General features: G+C 39.8%; 1 protein-coding gene across 1 annotated transcript in view; it reads left to right on the top strand.

Moving 5' to 3' along the window:
- Positions 1–21,012, top strand: part of LOC103556041 (uncharacterized) — a 134,686-nt gene that overhangs the window by 12,124 nt on the left and 101,550 nt on the right. The window contains exon 3 of the mRNA XM_070576392.1: positions 5,370–5,425. Within this exon, the coding sequence (XP_070432493.1) occupies positions 5,370–5,425 (56 nt within the window). The remainder of the gene's footprint in view (positions 1–5,369; positions 5,426–21,012) is intronic.

Here is a 21,012-nt window from a genome sequence, read left to right as displayed (position 1 = left end):
TAGTGTGATGTGATTGAGATGAGACCCAGATTGGACAGAGGAGGGAGTTACCACCCTTGCCTGTGACATTGGAGAATGACTCTGGAGGGCTTTCTGGAGCAGGAGAACCTTGAGTTGGTTACAAAGGGGCAATAATCAGCAGTGGGTTGGGTCACTTGGGCTGAGACTCTAGTCAAGGAGTCTGCGGTGCTTCAGGTTCTGTAACTAGCATAGTCCCTAACACTGCTTGCCTTTCTCTGGGCCATGTTGCTGGAGGTCTTTGACTCAGGCTCATGGGGAGACAGGTATGCAAATTTCTGATAGGATCATGTGCCACACAAATACAGAAATGGAAGATAGATAGCTTTCCATAAGACAGTGTTGGGCTTGGGGCTCTACATAACCAGTAGGACTCAGTTCAAACCTCAATATTGTAGAAACTCCTTAGAGCACAAAGAATTCACTACGGCTGGAAACTAGACCAGTGGAGTCAGAAGGTGGGCATTGCATGCCCTAAGCAGGGTCTGAGAAGAGAAGCCCAGGTCCTATGTCATGGCCATGGCATCACCTGCCCCTTCTATGAAGGATTGGAGAAGTGGAGTTGTGGGGGTTGTGAAGTCTCTGACTTAAAAGAAATAGTATGCTAACAATGGGGCTTATCCAAAGTTGCTGAGCTGTTTCGTGCTAGCAGGGATCTGAAAATCCAGGCCTTGGACTACTATCTGGGGATCTTATTTCTCCCATCCCCTCTCCTCCTCTCCTCTTCCTTCAAGATGGCTGATAAAGGCCAAAGTGTGATGAGAAAAAGGGAGGGGGGATGTGCCAAAAGGTTTTGAGGGTAACTTGTGGGGGTACACAGCACTTAGGTGGTATTGTAGCTGGGTACTGCCAATAGAGGGGAGCCTCTGGCTGCTGTGTGACTCCAGTAGGGACCTTTCCCTCTCTGGCACCCACACCAAAGTGGGTGTGTATGTTGTGGGGCTGAGAGTCTCGAGTTTTGGGGGACTTTGGGGATCCACAATTAAGGTATGTTATTCCCATTTGTGATTTCCCAGGTATGGAGGGCAGGGGGTGGTGCCTGTCGAAATGGAGCTGGAGGAGGAGGCCCCCACTGCCTGATCAGGTCCATGCTACTTCCTTGCAGCAAAAGCTGGGCTCCATAGCTACAGCCTATATTGTGGATGCTCAAAGCTCCCCCTGATAAACTAACAGGTAGATCAGTGAGCTGTGCCTACCAGGCAGTACAAGGGTTAAGAGGCTATGCAGAAAAGATTTAACATACTAGTACTGACACTGCTATATTTAGAAAGGCCTGCTTGCGAGGTTGGCCCTTTGCTGGCTTATGGGAACTTGGCACTTGACCTGTTCCCTAACTAATAAGTATAGTTCACTGTGCCTTGATTGTGCCTTGACCACGTAACTTATGCTGAACACCTGCTTTCCTTCTGGGAGTCTGGAATTTTTGTAGCTGTTAGGCAGAGGGTGCCTACATGACCAGCCCCCAATAAAAACCTTGGACACTTGACTCTTTAGTGGCCTTCCCTAAGTAGAAACATTGCATGTATGTAATTACTATTTTTTACTGCTGAAGAAACTCAATGTGTCCCCTTATGGAAGGAGAGAGCATAAGGAAGCATGTGCATGGATTTCTCCAGTCTCTGCCTGTGTTATTTTTCCCTTGCTGATCTTGTTGCATATCTTTTTGCTGTTAGAAACCTTAGCTGGGAGTACAACTATATGCTGAGTCCTATGAGTCCTAGTGAATCACTGAAAGTGGGAGTGGTCTTGTGAACCCCTGACAGAGAGACCCAACTAAATGTAATTTGGGTGTCTGTGTCAAAGAAATTTGGAAGCCAAAGCACTGAGAGCCTAGCAGCTGGCTGGGGAGCTGTGCTTGAGTCCAGTTCCCAGCAAGGCCAAAGTTTACCACTATTTTGAAGTGGGCAGACTTAAACCCCAGGACTTAAGGAATCAATGAAGGGAGACACCAGACAGTCCAGCATGGGGGAGAATATCAATGGGAAGAAAGAGTCCCTCATCTCCAATAGGGCCTACAGCAACCAGTTCTCTGTTACCAAAGATACTCCTTTGCCCTACTCCTAGAGACCACTGGCATCCCAGAGATCAGAGGCTGCAGATCAAGTTTATGACTGTCTGAGAGGGAGGTCTCCAGCCTTCTAAGTTATAGTCAGGATCTAATGGGTGGTGAGGTATTGATGGGAAAGATGGGGATGGCTCTGACACTGTAGTGATGCCAAAACTCTTTTGTGGAACCAGGACTCCATCTGAAAGCCGAGCTGTCAAACCCAAAATAGTGACTGTGTCTCTAGCTGGAAGAGCCATAGGTCCTCCTCAGTGCTCCACCTGAGGCTGCTAGACTGGGGTTCTGTGAAGGTCTTTCCTAGTCTTCAACTACCAAGTCCCTGAGGCAAGGGGAAACATCTAGGGCGGTCATGGTGTGGCAGTCCCCTGCCAGCCCCTACCTCGCCCCAGACCTAATGGAAGATGTGGCACCCAGAGAAGTAATCCTCTGTGCCCTTGACTGAACCAGAATATCCAGTAGGAGAGCTTAGAGCCCCTGCAGGAGGATACAGAGGACTGAGACTCAGGGACAATGTGGGATCAGGACAGGTTCTCATTTGGGAAAAGGCAAGGGTTTCTCCTAGTGGCCTGTCATGGTAGTGTTCTAGAAGGCTGCCTTCAAGTACCGGATCATGTCTGGCATAAGGTGGGTCCAGTGGTTTATTGATGGTGACTTCTCCAGAGTGTCTCTGAGCAAACTGGTAGCCCTATGACTGCTTAGCCACCTTCAGTAACCTGGCTTCTTATAGGAAGGCCATGTGCCAGGCCTTGGAGAAAACCAGGGTGTGAATCGGCAAGCCCTTCTCAGCAGCCCTGGAGAGTTGGAGGATCAGCCAAAGTCCATGTAAGGGCTTCAAGCTTATTGGAGTTGACGGCCTCCAACCCAACAACTGACCAGCTGTTAAATTGAAGGTGCATTATGTAGGCAGTGAAACTTGGAATCAAAGAAGTATGAAAACAAGACCTTAAGACACACAGCTGCCATTTCTGACTACTGCCCCCCACCTGAAAGCCAAAAGTTGAATTGCTGCAATAATGGCAAAGACCTTGGGGAAAGACGATCAGTCCTGAGCGAGTAACTTTGGATGTAACAAACAAGAGCAGTCCGGAATAGGGCTTGGCAAACTTTTTTGTGAAGGGCCAGATGGTAAATATTTTAGGCTTTGTGAGCCATATGATTTTTGTTTCAACTCCCCAACTCTGCTGCTGTGTGAAAGCAGCCAATAGGTAAGTGAATGGACATTACTGTGTTCCAATATAACTTTGTTCATGGACGTTGAAATTTGAATGTCATATGATTTTCATGTGCCATGAAATATTATTCTGCTTTTTATTTTTTCAACCATTTAAAAATATAAAAACTCTTCTTGGGTCACGGGTGGTATAAAAATGGACAGTAGACCAGATTTGGTCTGTGCATAGTTTGCCAACCCCTGGTCCAGTACATAACTCTTTGTCCTGTGGTAGGGGCACCCGTGTCTCCTTCCATCGACTCTTTGCAGGTGGGCTCTGCCTCTGCCTGACGTCCCAGGGCCAGTTCAGTTGGACAGCAAAGTTGAAGAAAGTATAGACAGTAACCACCAAGTTGAACTTTAATAGGACATTACTTTTTCCTGTTGTCATGAATGGCAAAGATGTTTTGTGTTACACTGAACTAGGAAGGCTCTTCGACTTCCCTGAGTGCTATGCAGATGTGTCCAGCGTGCACCGAGCCACCAAGGCAGCAGGACCAGCATGGACCTGCTGGTAAGGTCCTGAAACGTACCTGTCATCCAACACCTCTTGCTCCCCCTTCCCCCCCAGGCAGGGGGTGCTCAGACAGTCTTCTTTGCTGAACAGACTGAAGAGCCACCTCCTTTCCTTGTGCACTGCTCAGATCTAGCCACTGGGAGCAGCCAAATGTGGTACTCAGTTTTTTCTTCTAAAACTTTAGAACGTGAAATAGTAAGATTGCTGTCTTTTTTTCCTCCTGGATTTACCAGTCATAAAAACAATGGCTAAGTCACTAAAACCACAGTGTCAACTGTGGTCGTGACTTGGAAAATTACCCAAGATAGTTATTAAACAAGACTGTAATTTTATTTTTTTATTTAAAAGTGTGTACTGCTGCATTTTTCACAAGGATGTGCAGTTCCGGATGAACATGTAGCTTGGGGACATTTTAAGGGACAAGATGATGGTTTTCTAAGGCATGCAGGAGGAGAAATCATATAAATGTCTTTCTTGAATCACCTGACAGATTCTCCTCAGCTTAGTTGAGAAGCTAGGGTTGCTGTTGCGGTCCATAGAGTGTTTCCCCAAATGGTGATTATTTCAACAGGGGTGGTGTCATCATTACTTTCAGGGCCTTTTCTTCCTCAATACCAAGGAAAAGGCCACCTTTAGTTAACTCCCTCCCACTGACTGCAGTATAACCCTCTGGGGAGCCCAAGAAGGGGTGGGCCAAATTATAAGCTTCCATGTATCTTATAGACAGGTGTGCCTTATCAATATCCCCCTTTCTTCATCAGTGATGTGAAGGGTGTCAAGGAGGAAGCTTAGGGCTCCTGCTAAGACCCTCCTCTAGTGATGCACTCCCTCCCCAGACTCCCCCTTCTCCTAAGGCACAGGTCACAGGTTAGAAGTCTGACACCCCAGTTCCTTTTCTAAATTCTCAGAAGTAATGACATCCAGGGATCAGAAGCACATTCTTCTTCTTTCCTCTCATTGAAGAGATGGCAGGCAAAGCTTGAGCTTCCCTCCAAGATGTTAGTCTTGCCTTTTAAATTTCCATGATAATTTGCTGTTAAGGGGAAAAGGAGACTGGCAAGGCGTTTCAGAAATGCTATTGTAATGGTCTTTAATATCTTCTACTCTTTATTAGTGTTCTTGTGTAAAATAAGGAACAACACTGAAAATTATTTTCAAATAGACTTTTCTTAAATCACAGGCTTCTATTTCTGTGTTTAACATTTTTATAAGCTTTTTTTTTTTGGTAACTGGAGCCATGTAATAAGTATGGGGGAAAAACCTATGCCTTGTTTTCACAGTTTTGCTGACTTTTAGGGTGGAAAGATGATGGGTGCTTAGAGTTTACCTTATTGCATTTAATTAAGATCAGGATTTCTCTAAAAACATCATGGGGAAGAGGTGTAGCCTCAAGTGTAAGGCAAGAGGTGAGAGGAGCTGAGGGTCTGGATTGGGTATGGAGGGGGCCCAGACTGCTGGTTCAGGTGGGGGCACAAGTAGCCACAGCTGAGGCTCAGAAGGAGTCTCAGGAATCATCCTGATAGGCCTGGGTTCTCAAGGCTGCTTTTCTCTTTCCCCAGCTCTGCCTCCTAAGAACACTGCCTGGCTTGGTGAGGAGGAGAAGCCTTGAGACCTGGTGAGTTGAGGCTGCCTTTTTCTTCTCTGAAATGCTAGCTTATTTCCCAGAGAACCAGCACCTCTCTCTTGGGAAGGAAGAAAGAGATCAACATTGAGGTGACCATCTGCATTCATCAGATCAACATTCATGCTTTAGCCATTGTGTTAGGTATTTTATAATGGTTTCTGCATTTAACTTTAAATTTTTTGTTATAGAAATACACAACTAAGTTTAATATTAAGAATTTAGGGTATTCTAGGGGCTGGCCCCGTGGCCGAGTGGTTGAGTTCGTGCGCTCCGCTGCAGGCGGCCCAGTGTTTCGTTGGTTCGAATCCTGGGCGCGGACATGACACTGCTCATCAAACCACGCTGAGGCGGCGTCCCACATGCCACAACTAGAAGGACCCACAACGAAGAATATACAACCATGTACTGGGGGGGCTTTGGGGAGAAAAAGGAAAAAATAAAATCTTAAAAAAAAAAAAAGAATTTAGGGTATTCTAAAACATAAAGGTAACTTTTAATAAAAATTTGGGATTATTAAAGTGCTAAAGTGCACTATTGAAGTTCCCTATTCCCTACATCAACATTCACACAAATATGTATATTACCTTAATAGTCTCTAATAGTCCAATCTTGTACATTGGACTTCTTTTTAATTCTTTATTATTAAAATTTTCAAGCATATATAAAAGTGAAAAAAAAAAGAGTTAATGAACCCTCATGTATCCATCATCCTACTTAAGCAGTTATCAACTCATGGCCAATTTTGTTTCATCTCCAGCCCTACTGGATTATTTTAAAGCAAATCCGAGACTTCATACTGTTTCATCCATAATTTCAGTGCTGTGCTTAAATCCTTAAAACAGCTGTATGAGACAGGTGGTGGTGGCCCCATTTGAGAGGTGAGATCGTCTGGCTTAGAGGCATTATGTGACTTTCTCACCGTCATACGTGGACAGCCAAATGGTAGAGCCAGGAAATTGAACCTAGATTTCTTTGACTCTCAAAACCGTGATTTTTCTGTGATGCCTTCTTGACTGCTTTTTCTTCTAGAAGACTATACAATGATAAAAGAACAAATTCTCTGACTCTTGGAAATGGGCTTATGTATTTGGATGAAGAACCTATGGAGAATTCACCCTCTGTTCTGATGCTGCATTACCTGTCACCCTCCCCACTGATGAGCCCCAGTCTTCTTTTCTACACCAGAAGTGTAATTTATTGATTCCTGGGTACAGGACTGTGTAAAATTCTGTGAGCTAGCCAAACAGAGTTGTAAGTACATTGTCCTTGTTCTCAAAGAGCCAGGATTCTTTGGGAAATAATGCATAGAAACAGGAATGATGACACTGGTAGTAATTATGGTGAAGACAGTTAAAAGTATTAAATAGTGCAGGGAAAGACATGACTAAGTGTTAGCCTGTAGCTGTTAAAACAATGCACGGCCACACAGGATGGTCTTAGGTTTTAGATTGACAATCAAGTTAATGGTACACAGTGCACTTTAACCCTGCTTTAAACCCCTGTAGCTTCATGAAAGGATATAGGACAGGAAACATTACAGCTAGATATTGGTATTTTTCTCAGGACGTTTTGCACTAGCCTGATGGTCAGCTTCCAGGTCCTAGGGCCACAGGGGCCAACCTAGATTGTTAGAGATGACGGTGACTTGGGAGTAAATCACTTCCTATCAGGGAAGCAAATGTCTTTATTTTCCATATTCTCCACCTCCTAACATTTTATTATGGAAAATTTCAAATATACAGAAAACTTCAAAGAATTATAAAGTGAATACCCAACACCCAAGGTCTATAGTTAACATTTTATTATATTTGCTTTATATCATATTTATCCATTTATCTATCCTTCTATTCATCTATTAAGCTATCTTATGTTTTCATGAACTTCAGAGTAAGTTGCAGGTCTCAGTATATTTCACCCCTAAATACTTCAGTATGCATATCATTAAGTAGAATTCAATTCTTTTTTGAGATAAAATTCGAAACAATGAAATGCACAGATTTCAAGTGTACTGTTTGATGGGTTGAGCACTTTTACATATAATTGGTAGCCATTCATAGATCTTTGTTTTTGATGTGTCTGTTTAAATTTTTGGCCCATTTTTTATTGGGTGTTTGTGTTTATAATTATTGAGTTATAGGGGCTCTTTTTATATCCAGGATACTAGTCTTTTGTCATATATTTGCTTTGCGAATATTTTGTCCCAGTCTGGAGCTTGCCTATTAGTTTTCTTAATGTCTTTTGAGGAGCAGAAGTTTTTTTAATTTTAAGGAAGTCTAACTTACCAGCTTTTCTATTTTTTTTTTTTAAAGATTGGCACCTGAGCTAACAACTTTTGCCGATCTTCTTTTTTTTTTTCTGCTTTTTCTCCCCAAATCCCCCCAGTACATAGCTGTATATTTTAGTTGTGAGTCCTTCTAGTTGTGGCACGTGGGATGCCACCTCAGCATGGCCTGATGAGTGGTGCCGTGTCCGCGCCCAGGATCCAAGCCAGCGAAACCCTGGGCCGCCAAACCGGAGCGTGCAAACTTAACCACTTGGCCACAGGGCCGGCCTCAGCTTTTCTATTTTGTTTTTTCCTGTTTGCTGTCAAAGAAATCCTTGCTTATCCCCAAGTTGTGAAGATAGTCTACATTTTCTTTTAGAAACTTTATAATTTTAGCCTTAAGTTTAGGTGATTTCTTTTTTGTTGTTGTTTGTTTGGTATGGTGTAAGGGAGGGATTGAGGTTCTTTTTTTTAAATTTGACTATTCCATTGTTCCAGCATTGTTTGTTGAAAAGCTTTTCCTTTCTTCATTGGATTGCTTTCATCTGTTTGTCAAAAATTAATTGTGAGTCTATTTTTGCATTTTCATATAAATATTAGGATCGGCTTATCAGTTTCTAAAATGGAATTTTGATTGGAATCGCTTTGAATTTTTACGTCACCTTGGAGGAGAAGTAACATCTTAACATTAGCGAGTCTTCTTGTCCATCGCACAGTATATCTCTCCATTTATGCAGTTCTGTCTCTTAGGAATCTGAGAGTTTTTGGTGTATATGTCTGGCACTTATTTTGTTAAATTTCTCTCTCAGTGTTTCATGTGTTTTGATGTTAGTGTAATTGGAATTACACTATTTTTAAACTTTTTAATAAAATTTTATTTTAGAATAGTGTCAGATTTACAGAAAAATTGCAAGAATAATACGGAGTTCCCATATATCACACATCCAATTTCCCCTGTTATTAACATCTGACATCAGTATGGTATTCTTGTCACAATTAATGAATCATTTTTTATGTTATCATTAACCAAAGTCCATACTTTATTCAGATTTCCTTAGTTTTTACTTAATGTCCTTCTTCTGTTCCAATAATCCATTCAGGCTATCATATTACATTTAGTTGTCCTGTCTCCCAGGAGGTATTGGTGAGGCGTTTTGTAGATCATCCCTTAATTGGGATTTGTCTGATGTTTTTCTCACGATTAGACTGGGATGTGGGTTCTGGGAGGAAGACCACATAGGTGAAGTGCTGTTCTGATCACATCACATTGGTGGCACACAGCATCAACATCACGTACCACTGCTAACGTCAACCTTGATCATCTGGCTGAAGGGCTGTTTGTCAGCTTTCTCCATTGTAAGGTCACTGCCCTTCCCCCACTGTATTCTTTGGAAGGAAGTCACTATGCACAGCTCACACTTGAAGAGTGGGGAGTTACACTCTGCCTCCTGGAGTGTGAACTATCTACATAAATTAATTGTTTGGAATTGTTCTGCACAGCAGATTTGTTAGTCTCCCCCATTTATTTATTCAACCATTTATTTATATCAACACGGACTCACGGATATATATTTCATACTTTGGGTTATAATCCAGTAAAACTTCATTTATTTTGTTGCTCAAATTGTTCCAGCTTTGACTGTTAGGGGCTCTTTAAGTTGGTTCCTGTGTTCCTTTGACATATTCCCATTATTGTGTTTTTGTTTGTTTGTTTTTTCAGCACTTCCTTACTTTCTGGCTCTACAATATGCTCCAGGCTCACTTTCTTAATTTCCTGCTCCAGTTCTAGAGTCAGCCATTGCTTCTTTCACTGAAGAATGGTATTAGAAACCAAGATCTGTATGCTAGGTATGCTCATTGCTACTGGAGTGTCACTGACTCCAGGCCCTCTCAGCTGACAGAGCAAGGAAATATGCGTGTGTATACTAACCTGTGTATATACACATGTCTACAAATATTTCTTTATGTAATTATATCAAGCTAAACATGAGTCTATACTGATGCTTCCAACTCTAATCCGTTACCACATGGATCATTTTAGCTTCCTCACCTTGCTTATTTGTAACCTCACACCAACAGTGAGAAACCTGACTCCCGCTATCCACCATCTATTTACTTAATTGTTCAATTCCAGTTTATATGTATAGTGGCTTCAGAATTGTTTATCTGTACCCCCGTGGAAACAATTTTATCAAATAGCACATGGTACTTAGGTGCAGTTCCTTTTGTCTAGATTCCATTCATTTACAGAGTTACTTAGGTCAGCTCCTTTTTTCTCCACCACCTTTAGTGAGGTTGTTTCATATATTTGAAATACGTTTTTTTCACATTCTGCATTCCATCTTGGAATCCCTTGACCTCCTAAATTATTTTTTAAAATCTTCAGATTAAGGTTCACATTTTGTTCTGTAAAGTTCTGGGGTTTTGACAAATGTGTGGTGTCATGTATCTACCATTACAGTATTATACAAAATAGTTTCACTGCTCTAAAATAATTCTTCTGTGCTTCAGCAACCAACACCCTCCCCTCCCCAAACTTCTGGCAACCGCTGCTCTGTTTAATATCTCTATATTTCTGTGTTTTTCAAAATGTCATGTAAATGACATCATATATATAGTATGTAGCCTTTTTAGACTGGCTTCTTTCATGCAGCACTATGTATTTAAGTTTCATCCAGGGGTCAGCCCCGTGGCCGAGTGCTTAAGTTCGCGCGCTCTGCTTTGGTGGCCCAGGGTTTTGCCAGTTCAGATCCTGGGTGCAGACATGGCACCACTCATCGGGCCAAGCTGAGGCGGCATCAGACATGCCACAACTAGAAGGACCCACAACTAAAATATACAACTATGAACTGGGAGGATTTGGGGAGAAAAAGCAGAAAAACAAAGAAAAGAAGATTGGCAAAAGTTGTTAGCTCAGGTGCCCATCTTTAAAAAAAAAAAATTCATCCATGTTTTTGCGTGTCTTGATAGCTCATTCCTTTTTATTGCTCACTAGTATCCTGTTGTATTGGATGTACCACAGTTTGTTTATCCTTTCACTTGTTGAGGGACATCTTGATTGCTTTCAGACTTTGGGGATTATGAATAAAGCTGCTATAAACATTTGTGTGCAGGTTTTTGTATAGACATATGTTTTCAAATCAATAGAGTAAATACTAGGAGCTTGATTGCTGGGTCATATGGTAAGACTTTATTCAGCTTTGCAAGAAACTGCCAAACTGTCTTCCAAAATAGCTGTACCATATTTGCCTTCCTGTTGCTCTGCATCCTTACCAACAATTGGGATTATTGATTTTTTTGAATTTTACTCATTCTAATGGGTGTGAAGTGATATCTCATTACTGTTTTACTTTGCATTTCCTTAATGACAAGCAACAATCTTTTCATATTCTTATTTGTCATCTGTATATCTATTTGGTGTTCAGATCTTTTGACCATTTTTTATTGAATTGTTTGCTTTTTCACAGTTGGATATTAAGAGTTCTTTGTATATTCCTGATACAAGTTCCTTATCAGATATGTGTTTCGTAAATATTTTGTAAAAATGTCTGGCTTTCCTTTTCATTTTCTTAACAGTGTCTTTCACAGAGCAGAAGTTTTAAGTTTTAATGAAATCCAACTTACCAATTTTTTCTTTAATGCATCGTGCTTTTGGTGTTGTATCTATACTTACCACTAAATCCAAGGTCATGTAGATTTTCTCCTATGTTTTTTTCTAAGAAATTTCATAGTTTTGCATTTTACATTTAATTCTGTGATCTCTATTGAGTTAATTTTTATGAAAAGTAGAGGGTCTGTGCCTAGATTCATTTTTTTGCATATGGCTGTTTAGTTGTCCCAGTACTATTTGTTGAAAAGACTGTCCTTTCTCCATTGTATTGCCTTTATACTTTTGTCAAAAATCAGTTGACTAGGGGCCGGCCCCGTGGCCGAGTGGTTAAGTTCACGCGCTCCGCTGCAGGCGGCCCAGTGTTTCGTTGGTTCGAATCCTGGGCACGGACATGGCACTGCTCATCAAGCCACGCTGAGGTAGCGTCCCACATGCCACAACTAGAAGGACCCACAACGAAGAATACACAACTATGTACCGGGGGGCTTTGGGGAGAAAAAGGAAAAAATAAAATCTTTTAAAAAAAATTAAAAAAAAAAATCAGTCGACTATATTTGTGTCAGTATGTTTCTGGGCTCTTTATTCTGTTCCATTGATCTATTTGTCTATTCTTTTCGCCAATACCATGCTGTCTTGATTAATGTAGCTTTATAATAAATCTTGAAATTGGGTAATATGAGTCCTTCAACTTTGTTCATCAGTATTGTGTTGACTCTTCTAGGTCTTTTGCCTTTTCATGTAAACTTTAGAATCAGTTTGTTGATACTTACAAAATAGCTTGCTGGGATTTTAATTGGGATTGTGTTGAATCTATATATCAGTACAGGAAGAACTGACATCATAACAATATTGAATTTTCCTATCCACAGACATGGAATATCTCCATTTGTCTAGATCTTCTTTGATTTCTTTTACTAATGTTTTGTAGCTTTCCACGTACAGATCTTGTGCATGTTTTGTTAGGTTTGCACCTAAGTAGATCATTTTTGGGGTGCTGTTGTAAATGGTATACATATTTTTAATTTCAAATATCAATTTTTCATTGCTGGTATATAGGAAAGCAATTGACATTGGTATGTTGTTTGTGTCCTACAGTCTTGCTATACTCCCTTATTAGTTCCAGGAGGTTTTTTTTTTTTTTTGTAGATTCTTTGCGATTTCCTATGTAGACAGTCAAGTCAGCTGTGAACCAAGACATTTTTAATTCTTCTTTGGCAATCTGTGTACATTTTATTTCTTTTTCTTGTCTTTTTGCACTAGCTGGGACTTCCAGAGCAATGTTGAATAGGAGTGGTGAGAGAGGATATCCTTGCCTTGTTCCCAATTTTATGGGAAAAGTGTCTAGTCTCTCACTATTAGGTATAGTGTTAACTGTAGAGTTTTTGTAGATGTTCTTTATCAAGTGAGGAAGTTCTGCTTTATTTCTAGTTTGTTGAGAGTTTTTATAATGAATGGGTCCTGGATTTTGTCAAATGCTTTTTCTCTGTCAATGGACATGATTGTATGATTTTGCTTCCTTAGCCTGTTATTGTGGATTACATTGATTGATTTTCAAATGTGGAACCAGCTTTGCAAACCTGTAATAGACCCCACTTGGTTGTGGTGTATATTTCTTCTCATACATTTTTTGATTCGATTTGCTTATATTTATTTGGTTGAGGGTTTTTGTGTCTATGTTCATGAGATATATTGATCTGTAATTTTCCTTTCTACCATCTTTATTTGGTTTTGGTATGAGGGTAATGCTGGCCTCCTAGGAAGAATTAGGAAGTGTTTCCTCGGCTTCTGTTTTCTGGAAGGGATGTGGGAGGGTTTTTTGCAGTACAAAATTTTTAATTTTGATGAAGTTCAGTTTGTTGATTTTTTTCTTTATGAATTGTGGGTTTTGGTGTCATGTCTAAGAACTTTGCCTAGCCCAGGTCTTGAAGATGTTTTCTTCTAAAAGTTTTATAGTTTTACATTTAAATCAGTTATCCATTTTGAATAATTTTTTGTATAAGGCGTGCAAGTTTTGGTTGAGGGTAATATTTTTGCCTATGGATGTCCAATTGTTCCAGCATCATTTGTCACAAAGACTGTCCTTCCTCCCTTGAATTGCTTTTGCACCTTTGTAAAAAATCGATTTGGTGTATTCAAGTTGGCTTCTTTCTGGGTTCTCAATTCTCTTCTGTTGATTTGTGTCTATTCTTCCACCAATACTATGCTGTCTTGATTACTATAGTAAACAAATAGTAAGTAGTAAGTTTAATATCAGGTAGAGTGACTCTCCCACTTTATTCTTCTACTTCCTTTGCCTTATCATATAAATTGTAGAATAAGCTTGTTTATATCTATAAAAAAATCTTGTTGAGATTTTGATAGGAATTGTGTTAAATCTATAGATTATTTTGGAGAGAATTGACATCTTTACTATGTTGAATCTTCCAGTCCGTGAACATGGTATGTCTCTTCATTTATTTAGATCTTTGATTTCTTTCATCAGCATTTTGTAATTTTCAGCATACAGACTCTGTACATGTTTTGCTAGGTTTTTGCTAGCTATCTCATGTTTTTGGAGTGATTGCAAATGGTATTGTTTTTAATTTCAGTTTCCGTGTGGTTGTTGCTAGGATATAGGAATATGATTGATTTTTGTGTGTTCATCTTGTACCTTATGACCCTCCTGGACTCATTCATTAGTTCCGTGATCTTCTTTGTAGATTCTTTTGGATTTTCTACATAGACAACCGTGTTATCTGCAAATAGGGACAGTTCTATTTCTTCCTTGTCAGATGTCTATGCTCTTTATTTCCTTTTCTTGCCTTATTGCTTTGAGTAGAATGTTTGATTGCTTTTTGAGAACAAAAGTTATTTATCTTTAAAATCAATTCTCACTGAAATCTAAAATATTTATATTTTATAACAAATAGCAATAACAGATGTTTATTACATATCAGGCATTGATCTAAGTGCTGTATATTTATTAAGTCATTTAATCCAACAACGCTGAAAGTAGGTATGTCATTATCACCCATTTTATAGTGTAGAAACTAAGATGCAGAGAGGTTATGCAATTTGCCCAAGGTCACATATTTTATAAGTGATGGAGCTGGTATTTGGACTTGTAGAGTCTGATTCCACAGATTGGGCTCTTAACACACCCACTGTGGAAAAATCCTGGCTTTTCTCCTAGCTGAGGCAGTCTTATGTTGAAATGGAAGTAGAGGGCAAAGAGAAGGCAAGAGAGAAATGCCAGAAGGAGGTCATGGAAAGTCCAAAAGGGCCAGAAGCCTGCACCACTGCCCCTCAGGTCTTGCCTGCCTACTCACAGGTCCCAGCTTGCTGTTTAGACATTTGTCTTTCCTCCTACACTGTACCACACAGCCTGACTGCCTGGGCTGTAGATTTGACATCCCTCTCCAAACTTCCCACACACCCAGGGATTTCAGCATCTATACCTAGTTTCCCACTCTCGATTCAGTGTTATTATTCTTTACTTCTTCTACCACTTCCGTATGTTGGATTTTAAATGCCTTTCAGAATCCAACTCTGAGGCGAGGATGCCTAGGAGCTCTGGCTTGATAACCTTATGGCTCATTCTGCCCAACCCCCAACGGTGGTCTTTGATATGATGGAAGCTTAATTAGTTTAGCTGTAGAACCTGGAGTATACATCACCAACTCCTAGGGAAAGCTACTTGGAAGGTGCACTAGAAGACTGAAGTAGCCCTGAGAATAGGAGGAAGAAGCAGAGTCAGAACAGAGGCCTTCAAGGTGATCAAAGACACCTGGGAATGATGCGCACATGTTCCCCAAATTCCACAGACTGAAGGAGCTTAGTAGTTAAAAATCTAGGGCAAGGCAGGAGTGTCACAGACAGCCCAGAGGTTGAAGCAGATGGTAACTGAGCAAATAATGCCTGAATTCAATGGAAATAAGTAATTTGGTGACTACCACACGATCTGAGGGCAACACCATCTTTCAAGTGTAACTAAAGAGAGAGAATGCCACTGAATCCCCATTCTGATGAGAAGAGACTTGATGAGAAAGCATGTGGTGTAGTTCTAGTATGTAGAAGTTGAAGCAAGGTTTCTGAGACTTGGAGGAAATAAAACAGGTGAGGAGAGAAAAGTGGTGCGGGGTGGAAGATAAAGCACTTTGCAATGAAAAGAAAAAGGGCTCTCAAACTGTGTAGGACTGTTTTCCAGTCCTGTTGTTTTCTTGTCATTTGGGAAAGTTCTCTGGGCCTCAGTTTTCTTTCTCTGAAAAAAGGACTATAATATCAGTCTTACAGTGTTGATCTTGGGATGTATGTCTATAAAATGTAAATATGTTCATTAAAAATTTTTCCATAGGTTAAGGGTTAAACTTCATTTATCTGGAAATGTCATTCTCGGGAATACTGCTTGCCATCCTCTCTGCCAACTATTTTTCATATTCAAATTATTGCTGTACACATTGAGTGAGGAGTTGGGGACTTTAGAAAAAGCATTGTTAAAATATATATGATGATAGGGATTTTATAAATACCATTTTTCAAGCAGAGAGGTTTGCTTTAATCAGTGTTCACAAATGCTCATTCTAGACCCAGCCTCAGCACACACATTTTTCAGTATAGTCTGAGTTGCCTTTCATTTCTTCTCTGATCTTCATCATCCCTTAACGCCCAGTATAAGCCCTACCTCTGTGCGGCCTTTCCTTGCTTCTACAGCTTGTCTTCCACTTCCCTTTGAATTTCATCCATTGTGATTTGTCAAATTCATATTCCTGCACTCTGCTTTGATATGTTTTCTCATTGGTTCAAAAACAATTTTTGCAATGAGATAGTAAGTGTTCTGGGGGAAGGAGTGTGTCTTGTGGATTAGATGTTCGTCCTGTATGTTTTAACACCAAGCCAAGAAGTATGGAGTGATGCCTGACCCTGAAAACCCTCAGATCCATTTCTTATGTAGCTTGATTCTTCAGGACCACCAGTTCCATTGTCTCTGTGAATATTGATGGTGACTTGATAAGTATGAATTTATTGGTTGATTTAGGGACCAGTGAAATTCAACAATGTGGCTGTGATTTTCACTGAGGCCGAGTGGAACAGACTGAGCCTTGAGCAGAGGAACCTATACAGAGAAGTGATGCTGGAGAATTTCAGGAATCTAATCTCATTGGGTGAGGACGTGTTCTCTTCCTTTATTTTTCCATTCCTATGCTTGTTGAACATGTACAGTGTGCTAGCCAGTGTTCTAAGCTCTTGGAACACATCATTGAATAAAATAATAAGGCATTTCTTTTGTCATGGGGCTTATATTCTAGTATAGCGAGACTGACACATACAATAAGCAGCGTGTATAGGCGAATTATGTATCTTAAAGGGTAATAAGCTCTACATAGCTAAATAATATAAAGAAATATAAGTAGAGCAGAATAAGGAGGATCCAGAGTGCCAGGGTGTAGAGGCAGCTGGCTGACTTTTTAAATTGGCTGATGAGGGTAGGCTTCTATAAGGAAATATGTTTGAGCAAAGGCTTGACGGGGGTAAGCAAGTTAGATACACAGATGTGGTGGAAAACTACTCCAGGCAGGGGAAAACCAGCGCTAAGACCCCAAGTTAGGAGCATGCCTTTCCTTTTGGAGGGAAACAAGGAGGCCAATGTGATTGGAGCACAGAGAGCAAGGAGAAGAGGAGACTGGGAAGAGATGCCTTCTGTGTCCTCAAAAAAGTTTAAAGCGTAATTAAATCTGTCAATTTTGTGTTTTATAGATTATTTGGTATTATAAATCAAATTTTTGTTCATTTATTTAAAACCTAAAACTGCTTAATTGTCTAGGTTGGCAAATACAAAATTATTCTGGATATAATATTTTCAGAGTTTCACACAAATTTCTGTCAGAAGATTTTTCGAGATTTTTCTTCATTTGGCATGGCTATGAATTAAGTAGTTCTGATTTGTACTATTTTTATCTTCTTGGACGTGTTTTGAACTGCTTTCTTCTAGTTTGAATTGGCCTCATTTCACTCCATTTGGCTTCTGACCTAGTTTCTCCATCTATTTCAATGTAGGTTCAACCATTAAATTTGCTTTCAATTGGCCAATCTAATTTGGTCTTGTTTTTATCTTGTGTTTCTATCTTGATTCATCCTTCCCTTTCTCTATATATCTTTTTTCTTTTATAGCTAAATTATTTAAAGCAAAGTCTAAATAACGTGTCATACCACTCCTAAATATATCACAGTGCAACTCTAATAAGGATATATTTTTTTACGTAACCACTGTATCATTATCATGTCTCACAAAATTTTCAGTAGTGCTTCGATATCATCTAACACTTAGTCCTTGTTCCAATTTACCTGATCATCTCAAAGTCTTTTTGCAAATTTGAATCAGGACCCAGACAAGATCCACACATTCCATTTTTTTTAAATGTCTCTTAAATCTTTACCAGTTCTTCCTCCCTTTCCTGATTTTTCCCCAGGCCATGGATCTGTTTCTAATGATCCGAATCTAGAATATAAATCTATTTTGAATAATATCATAAAGTAATTTTTGCATAGCAGACTACATGTAAATCAAGAGAAAATAGTTTTGAACTTTACTGAGAGGTGTTCATCAATATGAAAAAAATCACCTCACCAGTCACAGTGCTGGCTGCAGTGTTTGAGTCACCGCCTCTACAGCACACCTGTACCCTTCACCAATAGAATATACACAAGTCTGTTATCAATGAGCACATCCATGTCTGTCTGCATGTGTAACTGTCACATCCACAAGGATCTCCTTATGGCTGTAAGCATCTGATTGCTTCGTTGTATCTCCTAATGTAGTCTTGCCAAGAAATTAACATTGAAATGCATAATGTTTCATTTATTGTAAATCGCTTTCTTTTATTTCTCTTTTAATTTTGGATAGGGCATTGCATTTTTTTTATTTTTATTTTTTATGAGGAAGATTGGGCCCTGAGCTAACATCTACAGCCAATCTTCCTCTTTTTGGTTGAGGACGAGTGGCCCTGAGCTAACATCTGTGCCAATCTTCCTCTGTTTTGTATGCGGGATGCCACCACACCATGGCTTGATGAGCAGTGCTAGGTCTGCGCCTGGGATCTGAACCCACGAACCCCAGGCTGCCAAAGTGAAGCACACAAACTTAACTGCTCTGCCCCTGGGCCAGCCCCTATATTATTTTTTTAAAAATTCTGTGTATGGATACATTTTATTAAATATGAATTTCATTTCAGGACAGTAAATGAGATGTTACAAAACATAGACTATAGAAAGGAGATTTGGTATTGAGAACCTCTTGTCTGTCTTTTGCCTAACTCTTTAATTCTTTCTTAAGTGGTTCTATCACTCATTCACTCAAAAATATTTATTAACTATTGAATGTTAGGCACAGTTCTGAGTTCTTGGAATATACTAGTGATAAATCTGGGAGAAGGGTGTTCCAGACATAGGAACCAGCCAGTGCAAGGCATTGGGAGGAAAGGTCAGTGTGGCTTGGGTGGAGAGAACAAAAGGTGGAGAATAGATGGAGTCAGAAAGGCAATAGGTCACCAGAGAATGTGGAACCTGGTGGGCGACTCTAAGGAGCTCGGCTTTTACTCTGAATACTATGGACTTTTTTTTTAAGTGAAGGGTGCTATTTATTAGAAATGTAGAATAAAGAAGGAAGAGGGAGGATTGGCTTTAGTCACCCACTCCCACCCCATTCTTCTATGCCTGATCTCAGGGCAGAGCTCTCACGGCTCCAGGGAATACTTCCTTTTGGATGGATGAGAGTCAGTCACTCCTCTGAAGCAGCATGGCTTAGCCACTCCTCATCCTGTCCTGAGAGAGTCAGTGCAGTTGGGCTGGGTGTCTGGATGACGGCTTTGCAGCCCTAGACTGTGGTCAAAGTCCAGAACACCCCCTGTCCCCAGATTTAGTCTATAGGCCAAATTTGGTTAGCTTTTTTTCCCAAAGAGATTGCATCTATGTCAGGGGGCTTGATTCTCACTGGCTGCTTTTCTTCAAAGACCCACTCAAAGCATCAAGGATCTCATTATTCTTAGAAGCTTTTTTTTTCTTTAAGGACAGATTTAGTAGAATATAAATCTTTGTATGCTAAGTAGTTCAGAGCTATCTGTGGTTTGTGTGGAGTGTTTAAGAGCACATCCCAAACCCTGTTTTGTCTCTTCTTACTTTGTGACTGTAGACAAGTTACCTGACCTCTCTCAACCTCAGTTTCCCCATCCATGAAATTATAATAGCAGGATTAAATTTGATTTTCCTGTAAAGCACTGTATAGCAAAATGCTGGGCCCATAGTAAATGCTATTTATTATGGTAAATAATAATAATAATAACTCTTACAACCCAATTGTCAAGTAATAAAACAAAGACCACTAGAACTTACAAAAAGAAATTCTGAGTTTAGTAAATTGTGAGACAAAGGTATGAAGCAGTAAAAAATTTTAGTGAATAGTTCACAGAGAGAGAAGAGTCAGGGATGCTTAAGTATTAGGAAGGCAGTTTTATGGCATTTGTGCTAAGAAAAGATGGAAAACTAGCATTTTGCACAGGACAGAATGAATCCATGGATCTGTACATGTTTGGTTGGAAAAATCCTCTTATTTACTTGTCAGGAAAGAGTCTTCAGTTAGGGCCAATAAAAGGTCTAGCCTCCTGAGAGTACAAAAAGTTCATGGTTTATCATCTTCAGGTAGTTAGAAACAGTTGCTATTCAGTTTTGATATTTCTTAGGTAACTGCTGCCAAATGGTAAAATTTCTGAATATGCTGATTTGTGGAAAACAGAGAAAAGCAGATCTTGGGCTGACTGGGGGACCAAGAGCCAGCATCATTTAGTTGGTGGTACCTGACTGTCTTCTCTACTGCCGACTCTCCACTTCCTGATAGAACCTGATGCATAATAGTCCTCTAATAAATATCTGTAATGAGTGGGGAAACTCAGATGAAGGTTTCACATATGCTGCCTTGAACCTCTATCCTCTACTCCTTTCTACATTGGAGGACATCCAGACTGAGCGACTCCTATGTCAATCTCTTCTTTCTTCTCATAGGAAAAGTCACAAAGGACATTCCCATATAGGTCAGAAAGACTGTTCTCTCCCATTGGAAACAAATGGTTATAGCTGTGTGTGTCAGTGTATCTGGTTATGACTTCAAAGATAATTTTAGTGTAATTACAGATGCTTACAGAGCTGAAGATGCCTCTGAAGCTTACTTGAAAGATTCCTTGTTGGAATAGTATGTAGAATAGGTTCTGCTGTCAATTTTTTTGGATTCAAATAAAAGATGTAATATATAAAAGTTGAATGCAGTGCATAATCTGAATCTAATCATGGGAAAACATCAGGAATGTTTATACATATTCTAGAACATGAGGAATGTTCTCTAAAAAAAGAACTGTATCCTTCAAAATGCCAATCTCATGAAAGAAAAAGAGACAAAGGAAACTAAAGAAACATAATAGCACTGTGATACCTGATCCTAGACTGGATCCTGTACTGGAGGGAAAATGCTATAAAGGACATAAGTGGGTCAATTGACAAAATTGGAATATATATGGTAGTTAGATAAAAGTATTATGTAAATGTTAAGTTTACCGAAATTGATAACTGTATTGTGGTTATGAAAGAGAATATCTCTACTTTTATGAGATACACGCTGAAGTATTTAGGGGTAAAGGACCATGATGTATGCAGTTTACTCTCAAATAGTTCAGAGAAAAAAAT

Source organism: Equus przewalskii, chromosome 15, assembly GCF_037783145.1.
Source record: "Equus przewalskii isolate Varuska chromosome 15, EquPr2, whole genome shotgun sequence".
NCBI classification, from domain to species: Eukaryota; Metazoa; Chordata; class Mammalia; order Perissodactyla; family Equidae; genus Equus; species Equus przewalskii.
Note: the sequence above shows the minus strand (reverse complement) of the source record. Positions and strands in the feature narration are given on the sequence as shown.